General features: G+C 48.6%; 1 protein-coding gene across 6 annotated transcripts in view; it reads left to right on the forward strand.

Annotated features, from left to right (window-relative positions):
• The window catches only part of AURKA (aurora kinase A), a 223395-nt gene that overhangs the window by 197280 nt on the left and 8653 nt on the right, over window positions 1-17462 (forward strand). For all 6 annotated transcript variants that reach the window (XM_078652011.1, XM_078652012.1, XM_078652013.1 and 3 more), the window contains one exon: window positions 15029-15177. In XM_078652011.1, the coding sequence (XP_078508137.1) occupies window positions 15029-15177 (149 nt within the window). The remainder of the gene's footprint in view (window positions 1-15028; window positions 15178-17462) is intronic.

Consider the following 17462-nt stretch of genomic DNA (forward strand, 5'->3'; position numbering starts at 1 on the left):
TGAGGTGTCTGGTTCGGTTGACAGCTTGCCGCTCTTCCCGAAGGTCACAGCCCAGATGGCGGAGGAGTTCTGAACTGCTGCAAGTATGCTCCCCTCCGGGCGGTAACGTATGACTGTCTCCCCCCCACTTGTATGGTAAGCGGTGGGTTGCATGGGGGGCCTATTCGAGGGTGGGCTGTTGAACTAATGCAGGCCGCAGAGAGAGAGACTACTGACAGAGGCCTGTCACCCCCGAAATGCATTCAAACTTAACTGACTTGTGCCCACGTTGGGCACCATGGTTTGGATCTCGGGCACGTTTGCCTGGGAACCCTTTTGTTCAGGGAATTCAGGGTTGTAAGACACTCTCATCCTTTCACGGAACCGGACTACCATGGGTACCCGGGTTTTTCACCCGGCTGCGTCTCATAGATGGAAATGGGGCCGCTTAATAAATACCAAATGTGCACTTGGAACGTGCGTGGCATGGGGGCAGTTCATAAACGACATAGGATATTAGCCCAACTTAACCGCAGGGGGACACAGATTGCTTGCCTACAAGAGACGCATTTGAATGCTGCTGAGAACATGAAACTCCGCAAGAAATGGAGGGGACAGCTCTTTGCTACCTCCTATTCTGCGTTCTCCAGGGGGGCGGCGATCTGGTTCCGCGGCTCTGTTCCTTTCCAGTTGCTGGAACACAGAATCGATAATGAGGGGCGATATGTATTTGTACGGGGGCTATTGGACGGGGAGGCTATTGTATTTGGGTGTGTACTCGCCGAACTCGAATCAGGCGGAGTTCTTGTTGACGTTGAACGGGGTTCTTGCAGACTGGGCGGATCATCACTTGTTGATTGGGGGGGACTTTAATGCTGTACTTGATGTTGCTTTGGATAGGTCACATCCCCCTTTGCAGGCAGCTGAGAGTAAAAAACAGGCAGAGGCTCTAGCGAGATGGTCCGAGGGATGGGATCTGACAGACGTGTGGCGTAGTGCACATCCACGAGACAGGGAATATACCTTTTTTTCACCGCCCCACCAGCTCCACACCCGAATCGACCACATTTTCTGTTCCCGTTCCCTAGCGGTTTCCATAGTCCAGACCCTACACATGGGGAAAACTCTGTCTGACCACAGTCCTGTAGAACTCACCTGGCAGTGGGGTAGACGTCTGACCCCCATCCCAACTTGGAGACTATCTCCAGATCTACTTGAGGACTCTGTATTTCGAGCCTCCCTGTCTGACACTATAGTTACATACTTTTCCACAAATACTAACACGGCCAGCTCCCGACTAGTAGAGTGGGACGCCTTTAAAGTTTGCCTAAGGGGGGCGGCAATGGCTGCTGGGACGGGTAGGAAACGTGAGGTAATTGCCCAATTGAAGGAAGTGGAGAACTCACTTGCGCCCTTAGAAAATGAGGCAGCTGGCACCAATGCACCCTTCACGCCACTACAGGAGGCTCACATTAGGCATGCGGAACTACTGGAAGACCTGAGGCTCCTAGACTACAAAGAGTACACGAACAGGCAGCATACACAGGCGGATAGGGCCGGCCCCCTGCTAGCTCGCATTCTACGTGACTCCCCAATTCATCATCCCATCCTGAATATTCTGGATCAGGCGGGCAACCCAACTAACACCCAACTCGGGATTAATACGGCGTTCAAGGACTACTATATAACACTTTACAGCCCTCCGCAGCCCCTACCCGAAGATGCATTCGAGACCTTCATGAGGGACCTGGCTCTACCTCAACTCACTGAGAGTCAGGCCAAAGACCTGAAGCGCACCATTACGATCGCTGAAATTAGGCAGGCGATAAGAGCTCTCCCCAAGGGCAAAACCCCTGGTACGGATGGCCTACCGGCCGACTTTTATGCGACGTTCGTAGACCTCCTGGCACCGCGCTTGCACACTATCTATGTTGAGGCCTTACGGACGTCGTCCCTTCCACAGTCATCAATGCAGGCATTGATCACATCTATATTAAAGCCTGCCAAGGAAGGGCTGCAAATGGCAGATTATAGGCCACTTTCCCTCCTCAATACTGACTCCAAGATATTGAGCAGGGTACTGGCAGCGAGGCTTGTGCAATACGTACCGCAATTGATCCACCCGGATCAATGTGGTTTTATTCCGGGTCGTAGCACGGCCATGAACCTTAGGCGTTTAGCACAGCTGATGCTCGGAGGCGGTGGAGACGGACGCTCGGAGGGCTGCATATCTCTGGACTTGAAACAAGCGTTTGACTCCCTTAGATGGGACTTTATGTTCGCCACCCTGTCCAAATTTGGGATACCCTCTGAATTCCTTGCCTGGGTCAGATTGCTGTATACCGTCCCCACGGCGAGAGTACGCACCTCTGGACTTATATTGGCTCCTATAGCCATAGCAAGGGGCACCAGGCAGGGCTGCCCGCTATCCCCCCTCCTTTTTGTCCTTGCCCTTGAGCCTATGCTTTGTCGGCTTCGATTGATGGCTCCCCACTATGGAATACGCAGACACGGGACTGCACATATTGTATCTGCTTACGCAGATGATATTATATTGTATTTCCGAGACCTGAGGGGAGACCTGAGCTCTGTTTCCCAGGTCTTCGACGACTTTAGGGCGATCTCTGGTCTGACCATAAGCGAATCCAAGTCCTATGGCTACACATTTGCGGCGACGGACTTGATTACTCCCTTACCCTTCGCCCCTCATGCATTCCAGATGGCGGACACCACCTTTAGATACTTGGGGATGCAAATCTATAGGGAGTCTGACCTGATGATTGACGGAAACCTTGGGAGGGCCATCAGAGCACTGAAATCACAGATTCAATTCTGGTTGACACTCCCACTTTCCATACCCGGCAGGATAGCGATATCAAAGATGGTGATGCTTCCCCGTCTTCTATATTATTTCACCAACTTACCCTACCTGATCCCAGCAGCGACATTTAAGACCCTGGACACTCTCCTTTCGGAGCTCGTATGGGGGCACGGCCGCAGACGTATAAGTTTGTCTAAGTTACGACTCCCCTCTGGCGCAGGAGGTATGGGCCTGCCGGACTTTAGAGCTTACAACTACGCGTGTCAGCTTCAATGGCTGGCTTACTGGGTGGCTGGCCGCAATCTCCAAGAGATCGACATGTCGGTGGAGGGCTACGGTAGAGGGAGATTACACATACTACTCCTACCTAATTCGGACATGCCGAGGGATGTCCCACCACTTCTTAGACTAGCGATCCTTTACTGGAGGAAGGCTCTGAAATACACTTCGCCTACGTCATCCTATGCCCCCACTATCCCACTTCTGGGCATTCCATTGGGCACAGGCGCTCTCACGATGACCGCACTAACCACATGGCATAACGTGGGAGTATCGCATGTGGGCGACCTGTTTACAGACGGCAATTGTTGTCCTTTGAAGACTTCAGAACCACACAAGGCATACCCGGGGGCTCATTCCTTCTGTACGCCGGTCTTCGCAATTATATCACACATACATGGTCACCGGAGGGACAGGAACCTGACACAAACCCTCTCACTAAGATGCGCTATCTAATGGGATCGGGTGCACATCTGACGAGATGGCTTGCTGCGGGCATCAGAGAAGGGAGGACATTCCCTCTCTCGTTTCTCAGGGAGACATGGGAGGAGGATATTGGTAGGCCCCTGAGAGACAAGGAATGGGACCGAATACTGCAATTTCCCAGAAAGGTGGCCAGGAACCCCAAGTTCAAATTCATTCAATTAATGCTGTTACATAGAGCCTACCTGACCCCACACCGCATACATACGATGTTTCCTGATGCTAAAAGCAATTGCCCCCGTTGCGACACTGAAGATGCATCACTGATACACATGATGTGGCAATGCCCCAAGTTAGGATACTACTGGACCACGGTCCATGCATCACTTGAAAGCGCAGGGGCCCTGTCCCGATCTCCTACATTAGAAGGCACGTTATTGGGGCTGAGACCCTCCCAGCGCAGCAGGACAGTGGCGACACGTTTTGCAGATCTGGCCCTATTATTAGCGAAGCGAGCTATCACGATGAGATGGAAGTCACCTAAACCACCTAACCCTGAATTATGGAAGGCAGAGGTAGTGCGCTGGGGCAGGGCAGAGGGAGAAGCGCTACAACACGAAGAATACAGAGGGCTACGGAAAAGGCCGATCTCACTGGACTGGTTTGTCACTCTGGGGGAGTTTGAAACGGGGGATGATGGGGAAGACGAGGATACCAGTGACACACCGAATATGGAATGAAATGTCCGGAGCCGGAATTTCATCTCACACACAGTCACCGGCTGTGATGCATGGTTATGGGTTGAGGAACATCCAATCACTGGCTTGCTGCCTCGCACCGACTAAGTGTACTGAAAAAGAGGCTACATGTTGTACTATTAAGGGGGACCCAGATAAATGTTCGTTCTATTCACTTCATTAGATAGTTGCAAAGAGAGTGTCGGGAGGGTTGTTAGAGGGTGGTGGGAGGGTTTCTAAAAGCAGGGGTTTGTTTAACTGCGACAGTTCTGATCGCCATAAAATGTAAAATCGAAATGACAGAGCAACATATTTGTTTTAAGCAGACATCTGCATGGTTTACCTAGATGTACTGAACCTGAAATATGTGTAACTGCTTCACATACTATGCTAATAAACAGATTTAAAAAAAAAAAAAAGAAGCACCTTCAACAAACTTACTGTTAGTATCTTTCAATTGAAGACTCGTCCGATGAATGCTGACAAACGGAACAAAATCTCACTTTTATTTATTGAAATAACTGCTGAAGACTTATTCGAACGTTACCATACCAGTCATACCTTTCGTAAGTTCAACTTCCTAGGACCTAAATCCCATTTGCCATGCCTGCAGGCACTGCATGCAACAATATATACTAGTCCGCCTTACAGTTGGCCTTACAGCCCCAAGTCTGGGTGTATTTTACATGTGAGGACATATCTGCATGAGCCGATATACCCCTGTGATGTCCAAGTTGATTTCTTAGACATTGCCAGTGAACAGTGAAGCCATCTTGAGTGAATGTACTGGGAGCTTGTGATGGAGTTTCCTAGCTTGCATCATGGCTTCACTGAAATCAAAGCGGTTTGGTATCAAACCTCTCCTATTCCAGTGAGTTTTTGTTTTTAATAAATGCATGCATCCATAGGGTACCTTCTAGGTACCCCTACCATGAAAACCTACCAACCTCTAGTGTGCTGCCTAACTTGTGTAGACCAGCCTACCACCACAGACTGGTTTCTCATCCCCTGCAGGTGAGAGCCTATGCTCTCTGAGGGCAAAGACCATGCCTGCTCTGTCAGAAGATGTTGCCACCTCCTCTAAGCAAGATGGTTGATCAGCATGTCAAGGCAGGAGGTCTTTGCTGCCTGTCACCTTGGCTTCTCCCCAGACTTGGAAGACGCCCCCCGCCCTGAGGTGGATTTAGCTCAAGGACCGGATGGAAAACTAGCTAGTCGGGAGGAATGTTCACGATCTGAGCTGCAAGAAGTGTTTGTTTTCCAACCTTTAGGAAGAACAGCAAGAAGGCCTCCTGGACAGGGGAAACAGCTGACTGGCAAGACATCTCTGTACTCGCCAGATGAATGTGTGGGGGTGTAGTTTTATCCATCAAAACCATCACCAGATTACATTCCTGCATGCAACACAGTAGTAAAGCAGACTGCAGGCACCTGCAGAGAGTAACTGGAAGTAGAACAATCAAAAGCACGTTTCCTCCTGGAGACACTTATACAGGGGCTAAAGTTTCTTCCAATCAATCAATCAAAGCATTTATATAGCGCACTACTCACCCGGGGGTCTCAAGGCGCTAGGGGGGGGGGTCCGCTACTGCTCGAACAGCCAGGTCTTGAGCTGCTTCCTGAAGGCGAGGTGGTCCTGGGTCAGGCGGAGGTGGGTCGGGAGGGAGTTCCAGGTCTTGGCGGCGAGGTATGAGAAGGGCCTTCCCCCTGTGGTGGCTCTTCGGATGCGGGGGACGGTGGCGAGGGCGAGGCTGGTTGATCGAAGCTGGCGTTTGGGAGCGTAGAAGTTGAGGCGGTTGTTGAGGTATCCCGGGCCTTCGTTGTGTAGGGCTTTGTGTGCGTGGGTGAAGAGGCGGAAGGTGATTCTCTTGTTGACCGGGAGCCAGTGCAGGTCTTTCAGGTGTCTGGAGATGTGGTTGCGACGGGGGATGTCCAGGATGAGTCGTGCTGAGGCGTTCTGGATCCGCTGGAGTCTCGGCTGGTGACGAGGGCCTGGGTGACCGTCTTCCTTGTCTCGGTGGGGATGCACCGGAAGATCTTACGTAGCATGCGCAGGATGTTGAAGCACGACGAGGCGATGGCGTTGACTTGTCCGGTCATGGAGAGGGAGGAGTCCAGGATGAAGCCCAGGTTGCGTGCGTGGTCTGTTGGTTTGGGTGCGTTGCCTAGGGCGGAGGGCCACCAGGAGTCGTCCCAGGCGGAGGGTGAAGATCCCAGGACGAGGACTTCCGTCTTGTCAGAGTTCAGTTTCAGGCGGCTGTTCTTCATCCATTCGGCTACCTCTTTCATCCCTTCGTGAAGGTTGGCTCTGGCGGTGGTGGGGTCGTTGGTGAGGGAGAGGATCAGCTGGGTGTCGGCGTAGGAGATGGTGTTGAGGTTGTGCTGGAGTGCGATGGCTGCAAGGGGGCTCATGTAGACGTTGAAGAGGGTTGGGCTGAGCGAGGAGCCTTGAGGGACGCCGCAGATGACTTTGGTGGCTTCTGATCTGAACGGGGGAGGCGGACTCTGTGTCCTTCCAGTGCTCCCAAGCCTGCTAGATCAGGGCTGAGTTATTTAAATATCCAGCTAAAGCAGTGACTTAAAGGGTAGTTTAGTACTGCTCATTAAGAGACCCGCTTTAAATCGGTGGAAATGTGACACTCCTCCCTTGATGGTCACTGCACTGGAAAGAGCCATTACAACCATGGACCATTTCCTGGTAAGGAGAATAAAAGAAAAGACCTGGTGGGGAAAAAAATGGACAGGACACTGGCGTATAGCAAACTCAAACGCCCAACTAGAATGGTATGATCACCAACCGTGGGATGGGAGAGTTAATGGAACATCTTCCAGTGGAAATTAAAGGCCACAAATGCAGTGTTGCAGGCGGACAAGACTATTAACAATACATGCCTGCAATCTGAAGCTGACAGCCTAAGATGGTAGGCAAACACCACACACTAACTAAAACAAGAGGTTTTCAAGCAGATCTAGATCTTGGGGACTCCACAAGCAGAACATGGATACAAATGTTGACATTTCACGTTCAATCATATCATTTGGAAAGCGCACTACTCACCCGTGAGGGTCTCAAGGCGCTGGGGTGGGGAATGCTGCTACTGCTCAAAGCCAGGTCTTGAGGAGTTTTCTGAAGGTCAGCAGGTCTTGGGTCTGCTGTAGGTGGATGGGGAGGGTGTTCCAGGTCTTGGCAGCGAGGTGGGAGAATGATCTGCCACCGGAGGTCGCTATTCTGAAGTGGGGGACTGCCGAGGTCGGCGGAGCTGTCTGGTGGGGGTGTAGAAGCGGATTCGTCTGAGGTACGTTGGTCCGGTGTTGTCTTGTGTGCGTGGGTGAGGAGCATTAAGGTTATCCTCTTGTTGACCGGGAGCCAGTGCAGATCTCAGGTGAGGTGTGATGTGGCTGTGGCGAGGGATGTTGAGGATCAGGCATTCAGAAGTGTTCTGGATGTGTTGAAGCCGTCTCAGGAGTTTGGCCGATGCTTGTGCGTAGAGGGTGTTTCTGTAGTCCAACCTGCTGCCGACAAGGGCCTGGGTGACTGTTCTTCCCGTTTCAGTGGGGATCCACTTGTGGATCCCGCGGAGCATGCGGAGGGTGTTGAAGCAGGAGGATGAGACGGCATTGACCTGTTTAGTCTTGGAGAGAGTGGAGTCAAGGATGACCCCCATGGTGTGTGTGTCGTCAGTGGGTGTTGGAGCGGTTCCCAGTGCGTGTTGACCACCAGGAGTCGTCCCAGGCCGAAGGGGTGGATCCGAGGATGAGGACCTCCGTCTTGCCGAGTTCAGCTTCAGTCGGCTGTTCCTCATCCATTTAGCGACTGCCTTCATTCCTTCGTAAAGGTTGGTTTTGGCGGTGTGGGGGTACTTGGTGAGGGAGAGGATCAGCTGGGTGTCACCGGCAGAGATGATGAGGTCGTGCTGACGGGCGACTTGGGCGAGCGGTGCCATGTAGATGTTAAACCGAGTTGGGCTGAGGGATGAGCCCTGGGGTACGCCGCAGATCATCTCGGTGGCTTTGGGAGGGGAGGGTGGGTGGGGAGGGGAGAGGCGGAAGCTCTGTTCTGCCGGACAGGAAGGAGGTGGTCCAGTCCAGGGCCTTCTCTTGGATCCCGGCTTTGTGGAGGCATGTTCATAGTGTGTGGTGGCAGACCGCGTCGAAGGCGGCTGACTGGTCCAGGAGGATGAGGGCTGCTGTTTCTCCGTTGTCAAGCAGGGACTTTATATCATCGGTGGCGGTGATGAGGGCAGTCTCGGTGCTGTGGAACCTAGACTTGACAAAGAAGAGGAACCCGCACTTCACGCTATTTTAGCGAATATCATTCAGAGGAAATGAACCAACTTTATCATGTTCATCTCGGCGATTTATTTAAGCCATTTATTCATATTGTTAAAATGAACAAAAATATTGAAACCAGGAAGAGAAAAGCGTTCTTCCCAACTATAACCACAACAATCAATAGTCTGAATTATACAACACCCTATGTGTAACATGAGTTGAAACACCTATTAACAATTCATGCAATTCATTTCAAAAAGACAACGTAGTGTTCAAAAAGAAATTATAGTACAAGTGAAAACAAAAGCAATTATAAAAAGTGAAAAACGATACCAACATTATTTACAAATGGACAATATATAGACACATTTTACAATAAATTGCCATAAATCAAGGGTACACGATAAACAGTTAATGGCAGCAATGATTCACAAGAAAAATTATCCCATGTGTGAACAATATTTTCTAAGGTCTAGGATTCAATCCTTTATGCCGACGCGTTTCGAGTGTGGGTCTCCAGTACCCAGACTCTCATCAGGGCCAATTTAATCGTTTTTCAGTCCTTTGACCTATTAAAATGAAAAAACAAATTTTGGATGCTTAATGGGGGCGCTTCCTTTCCACTTCTCAGATTCTTAACATAACTCCTGTCTGAGTTCCTTACCTCGGGGTTGCGGAGGAAGGTCTCTTTTTGAAGCTTGTTATTCGAAGTGTGCATGCGGTTCTAAAATGAAGATTGTTGAGTATTTGTTAATTACCATACTTCAACAATCGTCCTAGATAACAAAGTTAGAAAGGGCAAGGGTCAGGGCAGTGCTTCCTACCTGACATCCTTGTTTCCAAAATAAAGGGTAATTATTTTCTTCCCTCGTCTTTTTGGATAACGCGGTGGATCACGGTTTCATATTTATTTCTAAAAGAAGAGAGTAACCAAAAATAGCCAATGTGACATCGATCTCTATTTGGAGGGTGACGACCGCGGCAAGGTTGGAGAACCGCTGGTCAACTCACCGTCTATTTTCTGTGCTCTTGAATGCGGTGTCTCTGGTCCGCCGTCTTTGGCGGTAGCGATTTCTCCGCTGTGATCCTGCAACAGAGGATCGCCCGTTAGGGGTGCCGTCATGAACGCGTGTAGTGCGGTCGTTTTACTGAAACGGCGCCCTGCTTACCTATATCTTCAGATTCTCTTCTCTCACTGATCCCCGTCTGCCTCAATCACCATTATGGGTCAGACAGGCAATCGTCTGTGAGTTTCTTAAAACTTGAATGACCAATTGGGTGTTTGCAGTGCGGTGATGCCTCAATGGTGCATTCTGGGAGTTGTAGTGAATCGGAATGCTAGTTGTCATTAGAGTCTATTCAGTTCACTCATTGAGTTGAGTCCTCTGTTGATACAGAGGACAATCGTCTGACCAGTATGGGTCAGACGATTGCCTGTCTGACCCATACTGGTGATTGAGGCAGACGGGGATCAGTGAGAGAAGAGAATCTGAAGATATAGGTAAGCAGGGCGCCGTTTCAGTAAAACGACCGCACTACACGCGTTCATGACGGCACCCCTAACGGGCGATCCTCTGTTGCAGGATCACAGCGGAGAAATCGCTACCGCCAAAGACGGCGGACCAGAGACACCGCATTCAAGAGCACAGAAAATAGACGGTGAGTTGACCAGCGGTTCTCCAACCTTGCCGCGGTCGTCACCCTCCAAATAGAGATCGATGTCACATTGGCTATTTTTGGTTACTCTCTTCTTTTAGAAATAAATATGAAACCGTGATCCACCGCGTTATCCAAAAAGACGAGGGAAGAAAATAATTACCCTTTATTTTGGAAACAAGGATGTCAGGTAGGAAGCACTGCCCTGACCCTTGCCCTTTCTAACTTTGTTATCTAGGACGATTGTTGAAGTATGGTAATTAACAAATACTCAACAATCTTCATTTTAGAACCGCATGCACACTTCGAATAACAAGCTTCAAAAAGAGACCTTCCTCCGCAACCCCGAGGTAAGGAACTCAGACAGGAGTTATGTTAAGAATCTGAGAAGTGGAAAGGAAGCGCCCCCATTAAGCATCCAAAATTAGTTTTTTCATTTTAATAGGTCAAAGGACTGAAAAACGATTAAATTGGCCCTGATGAGAGTCTGGGTACTGGAGACCCACACTCGAAACGCGTCGGCATAAAGGATTGAATCCTAGACCTTAGAAAATATTGTTCACACATGGGATAATTTTTCTTGTGAATCATTGCTGCCATTAACTGTTTATCGTGTACCCTTGATTTATGGCAATTTATTGTAAAATGTGTCTATATATTGTCCATTTGTAAATAATGTTGGTATCGTTTTTCACTTTTTATAATTGCTTTTGTTTTCACTTGTACTATAATTTCTTTTTGAACACTACGTTGTCTTTTTGAAATGAATTGCATGAATTGTTAATAGGTGTTTCAACTCATGTTACACATAGGGTGTTGTATAATTCAGACTATTGATTGTTGTGGTTATAGTTGGGAAGAACGCTTTTCTCTTCCTGGTTTCAATATTTTTGTTCATTTTAACAATATGAATAAATGGCTTAAATAAATCGCCGAGATGAACATGATAAAGTTGGTTCATTTCCTCTGAATGATATTCGCTAAAATAGCGTGAAGTGCGGGTTCCTCTTCTTTGTCAAGTATTATTGGGCCCTACCCCACTTCAGTCCATAGGGCCAGACCCCCATTTTTTCTAAGTGGAACCTAGACTGGCAAGAGTCCAGGTTGTTCTCCTTGAGGTAGCAGGTCTGTTGTTAGTTGACTGTTTTCTCGATGACCTTTGCCAGGAACGGGAGATGGGCCGGAATTTCATGGGGTCTGCCTTGGGTTTCTTGAGTAAGGCGTTTAGCTCAGCGTGCTTCCAGCTCTCCGGGAAGGTTGCTATCTCGAAGGAGGTGTTGATGACTTTCTGGAGATGGGGTGCGATGGATGTGCTGGCTTTGTTGAAGATGTGGTGTGGGCATGGCTCTGACGGAAATCCGGAGTGGATGGTGTTCATCATCTTGATGGTGTTGTTGATGTTGGTCCAGAAGAGCAGGCGGATGGTGGTCGTGGGGGTGGAGGTCTCAGTGGATGTCTGCCTCTTGTGGTGGAAGAAGGTGGCCAGCGAGTTGTACAGGTCTTGCAAGGGTGGGACGTCATTGGTGTTGGAGCTGGGGTTGGAGAGTTCCTTCACGATGTTGAAGAGCTCTTTGCTGTTGTGTGCGTTGTTGTCTAGGCAGTCTTTAAAGGAGGCTCTTTTGGCGGATCTGATGTCTGCGGGTGGCGTTTTTGTGGGCTGCGTGGCTGTCCGGTGTTGATTCATGGAGCCGGATCTTCTCCAGCTTTCGGCAGGTTTGCTTGGAGGCCCGGAGGTCTTCAGTGAACCAGCTGACTTTCTTGTAGGTGTGACTGTTGGAGGGTTTCTTGATCGGGCGAGGGTGTTGGCACAGTCGTTGATGCACTGTCTGAGGTTACGGGCGGCGGTGTCTGGGTCGGTTGGGGTGGCGGGTGGGCTCTGGGTGAGGGTGGTGGTTAGCTGGTCTTCGGTGACTTTGCTCCAGAAGCGGCGAGGCATCTGTTCGGTGCGGTGGTGTGTGGTTCTCTTAAAGGTGAAGTGGATGCAGCGATGGTCGGTCCAGTGGAGTTCGTGGTGTGGTTGAAGGAGACTTGGGGGCTTGTGGAGAAGATGGCGTCAAGCTTGTGACCGGCAGAGTGGGTGGGTGGGTGTTGTGATGAGTTGTCGGAGTCCGAGGTTGGCTAGGTTGTTGATCACGGTGGTGGAGTTGGTGTCGTCGATGTTGTTCTTGAGGTGGAAGTTCAGGTCCCTGAGGAGGATGTAGTCCGTGGAGGCAAGGATGTGTGTGTTCTTGTGTGTTGCGAAAAAGTCTATCCCAGGATGCTTGTTTCGGGTCCATGGAGGACCTGGAATGGCAGTTCGAGTTGGTCTGCTCCCATGAGAACCAAAGTCCAGACTGGTGTGCATATGGCTGGTTCCAAGCTGGAGTGGCATGGTGAGCAAAAGAACGATTGATTTAAACCAGATCTCTTGACTGGAGGTGAATGTTTAATTCGTTCCGCATTACGTCCATTTGTTTTTGCAGCTTCTGTCGAAGTGGTCAGGTGATTTGTTTGTTCCTTTGCACCAATACCGAAGGTAATCCAGAAGTGCAGACAGGAACAAGTCAACCGGATCCTGATAGCCTCTCAATGAGGTTGACAGACCTGGTTCTCCGACTTCATGGAAATATCCCATTGGCAATGTATCCCACTCCCAGCACAAGACCTAGTAACAATACAGGACTGACAAGTGTGGCACTCGATACTAAACCTCAACCTTGCAGCATGGTCCCTGATGACTTAAAATGTTGGCACCTCAAGTTGTCAAGAAGGTCGAAGGAAATTCTTAAAGAAGCAAGGTGGCCAACAGCCAGTAAACTTTACACCTAGCTGAATTATCTTCCATTTATTGCTGGAACAGGTCAGATTCCTGACTCCTCTACTAGACTAAAAGCTTTCCTATGCCTCTATCAAAGTCCACTTGGCAACCATAGTTGCATACACTGAGTAGGAGATTCTTCACCACAGGCGAAGGCGTTCCCAGGAGTGAAGAAAGAAGCACCCCTCTCGAAGCGTGTCAATGCCTACATGGAACTTCAATGTGGTACTCACCCAGCTGATGAATTCATCCTTTGAACCAATGTGGAATGCACACCGGTTCCTAATTCTCATAACTTTCTCGTGGCTAGCACTTTGAGAGATGCAATCACTCCTTCCAAGAGGCATACCTATGGATACATGGGGACATGGAGGTAATGGGAACAACAATCCAAGATTTGTTCTAAAGTTGATCAAAATTAAATGTTAACCAATCCACCTGGCAGTCTTTTTTTTCAAAATCTTAAAACTCAAGCAGAGAGCATTACTCATGTTAGATGCACGAAGGGCAATTATGTATTATTTTGAGAACAAAGGACATCCGGAAAGGAGAACAGTTTGTATTCTTCGCCCATGCTAGCAAAGTACTCCCAGTCACCAAGGGAACAATTGCAAGGTGGATAGTACAAATAATACAATATTGTAAAAAAGCATAGGTAGCAACACTAGCCATCCTAGGCAGCGTAGCACTAGTACATTTTTATGCAGCTACTACATGGGTATCGATACATACCTTCATATAACACCACTACATGTACATTCAAATAAACCAAGAAGCAGAAGTGGGACAGAGTACTGAAACATTGTTTGCACATGCACACTCTAAGAAATCCAACAGATCCACATGAAGTTAAACCGCTGAAATCCATGCACAGCCTGAAGAATTATCTGGATTCGCATGCTTCCCAGCTCCACCACTAGAGGTGAATTTACATACTCCACTTAAACCGCGCCATTCAAAGGAAGAGAAAAAAATAATCTGAAGCTGGTCCCTGCGTCTGGATTTCAGGTGCATATGTTTTCTGTCACACAAGGAATGTTTAAACCCAAATGGTAGCCTTCCACCAAAGAGACGTTTCCAGACCCCACCACCAGATGTCAAAATAATGCGCAGCATGTGAATCTAGAAAATTCTTCAAGCTGCAAAACAACTCCTACCAGTAAGTAACCATTCTGTTGTCCCCTCCCTGCCCTTAACCAGAGTTGAAAAGAAATTTAAGGCATCTGACTGCTAACGATTGGTGTCAGTTTTGCGATCTCGCTGGCCTCAAAATTGAAGTTTTGGAGACTTGTGAATAACCAAGGAAGCTGAGGCAAACCAGGGAACCTGTCTAAACAAATCTCTGTGCACAGACTATTTGTGGATTTAGATAAGTGTCAGATGAGCTGATTGTCCCAATTTGATATTCTTGGTATTCTGTGCTTGGACTTCATGCCCATCTTTCTGAGCTTTCTTTATTCATACAAAAAAACGGCAGCAAAGCTTGTAACTAAATACACATCAAGTTTCTAGCCTTGGCACACCTGGTTAGGTTCAGTCCTAGTAGATACAATTAATTGTGTGTTGTAGTCATGTCACCCCAGGGAACTCTAGGTTCTTAACACAATTTTCAGGTATCCTCAGTCTAGAAAAACTACCTGCTCCTTGAGTCTTCTAACCCAGTGAAAAACTGAACTGACCAAGCTTTTAAAGTACTGGCAGCCCAAAGATTAATGAATATACTAGTGCTGTAGACTTGTAGTTAAAGAGCTGGTCTCAACATCAAAGTTCCCGCTGTTTCAAAATGATTGGTTAATCACTAGAAGCTGCATCATGACATTCAAAGTTTTTAAGCAAGAAGTTAACACAATTCTCACTAACAGGAGTCCTCAGCCATGCTTATATTGTCAGCTATTCCTGGTCAACAATAGAAGTGGGAGTTGGCATGTGTGCTTACCAGTATGTGCTTCCTGCTTCACTGATGGTGTTACTTTGTGGTGTATTGCCAAGCCTTAAAGCGATTTTGTACAGAATAAATGGTCGCTGTGGTCTCAAGTTTTTTTTTTTTTTTTTTTTTGTCTTCAGTACATCACAGAGCTGGCAGATGCACTGTCTTACTGCCACTCGAAGAAGGTCATTCACAGGGACATCAAGCCTGAGAACTTACTGCTTGGCTCAAATGGAGAGCTGAAGATTGCAGACTTTGGTTGGTCTGTGCATGCACCCTCATCCCGGTAAGGTTTTTTTTGTTAGTTTAATAGTCACTGGTTACAGATTAGTAGGGTTTCTGAATGTTTTTTTTCCACTCCCAACGGTAGAACCTTTCTCTACGTACGAAGACCCTGCAACAAAATAGAATGGTCCTTTATGAACACTATTATCCAAAAAACAGCTTGAGGCCAGATCTAATTCTGAGAAAAATACTAAAAAAAATATTTGGGTAAAGATCACCAATTCTTAGTTGGGAACAGCAGACAGTGGTAAATATAGAAAAAACTATTCTCTAACTATTGCAACATACGTGTCAGGTGAGCATTTTTCTGCTGCAAAGCAGAGCTACCTAAAAACTAGTATGATTTGGGCATAGTGGTTCAATGTTTGCTTTATGTACCACTAAAGGAGTATAGTAGCTCAGTGGTTCTTAAACTATGGTCTACAAGCCCTTGGGGGTCCATGACTGCATAGAAGTAAACTATAAATTAAAGATTTTAAAATGTTCTATAAATATGTAACTTTTAAATTGAAGCGGGGTGGGGGAGGTCCTGGATTCCAGTAATTAAGTGCTTTGGTGGCCGGCTGAGCTAAATCAGCCTCCGTGCCCAGCTACCTCTGCCAGGAATCTGGGCTTTAAGTTTGATACACAATTGTAGTGCAAATTGCACTTGTCTCAGGGCAGTGCTTCTGGAAGCGAATAGCTCTCCGGAGCTTTCTTCACTATCTTCCAATTGACTGTAGGAAGTCTGTGGGCCACACATTGGTCACTTCCCAACTAGACTATGCGTATAGCCTTTACTTGGGAATTCCGGAGTACCTACTCAGAAGGCTGCAGATTATACAGAATGCATCAGCTAGGCTGGTACGTAATGTTCCAATGCGTCACCGAATAACTCCCCGCCTGCTCCGCATTCACTGGTTACCAGTGAGACTAAAAGTAGAGTACAGTCTTTACATTGGAACATCTCTCTCCCCTCTCTCTCTCCCCACTACCCCACTCTCCCAACTAGACTCACAGAACACACCACCTCCCTCACCTTAACCCCCCTTCCGCTCTCCCCTCCCCCCACTCTCAGCCCCCACTACCTTCCTCGCACCCCCACCGTCTCCAGCCTACACTCATCCCTCAACCCACCTGCGCTGCCCCCCTCCAGCGTCCTCAACTTTGACTCCAACCTCCCCCCTGCCTCATCCACACCCCTCACCCACAACCTGTCCCACCCACTGAATGTCACTCCACTTACTATCAATGCAGAGCCTTGCACTTACGCTAGCAATTCCCCCGCCCCCCAATTCCCTTTCCAGCTCCCTATCCAACCAATCACCCACGGCTCTCATCCCAACTCCATCCCCAATCCAACTCTGGACATGATTATAATCCACCCTCCTACAAGTCAAAGATGATCTCCACACCATCAAAGAACTTCTAATCAGACACCCCCTACCTACCACCACTTACCCATCCAAAAAGTCGCCCACCCGCCCCACAGACCCTCTCAATCAATACTCCCCGCATTGGCCCTCTATCCCCGCTCGCAATCACACCTATCTCCCCCGTCGCGGCCCCAACACCCTTTCGGACTACGACTTATGCACCCTCAGCTCATATGCCCCAGGTCCCTTAAAACACACACACACCACCCCATACCCACAATTCCCACAAATCCCCTTAGGCCCCCACTCTAAGCAACAGAAGCTCCGACCCCAATAATCTCAGAAAAATCCCCCTCTCTCTAGAACACTCGACCACCCTTCTCATCCCCAGACTCAAATGCATCCTACTCAACTGCAGATCGGCCCCGAGACACTCCTCCGATATCGCGGATCTCATCGGATCAATGGATCTTGACCTAGCCATACTGACTGAAACGTGGCTAACTGAAAATTCTACACCTATAATGGACATACTAGTCCCCCTCAACTACCACATCATTAGACTCGACAGGTCCGGCAAGACGGGCGGGGGAATCGCATGCATTTTTAGGAGCAACCTCTCGGTTACCAAAGTCACCTCCCCCTCCCTCACTTCCTGTGAACTCTTCTGCCTTGATATCTCAAGCGAGGGCAAACCTGTATGCTCTCTACATGTCTTCTACCACCCGCCCGGGGACAACCTCTCCTTCACCCAACAACTCATGGACACGATCTCATCCAACGCCGGTCGGCAGATCACTCAAATCTACCTGGGTGACTTCAATCTCCACTGGAACGATCAGAAAGACGCAGTGGTGAATAGTCTCAAATCTTTCCTTAATGCGCTTGACCTCGCCCAAATCTGCAACAGCCTGACACACGACAAAGGCTC

This window comes from Lissotriton helveticus, chromosome 7, assembly GCF_964261635.1.
Source record: "Lissotriton helveticus chromosome 7, aLisHel1.1, whole genome shotgun sequence".
NCBI lineage: Eukaryota > Metazoa > Chordata > Amphibia > Caudata > Salamandridae > Lissotriton > Lissotriton helveticus.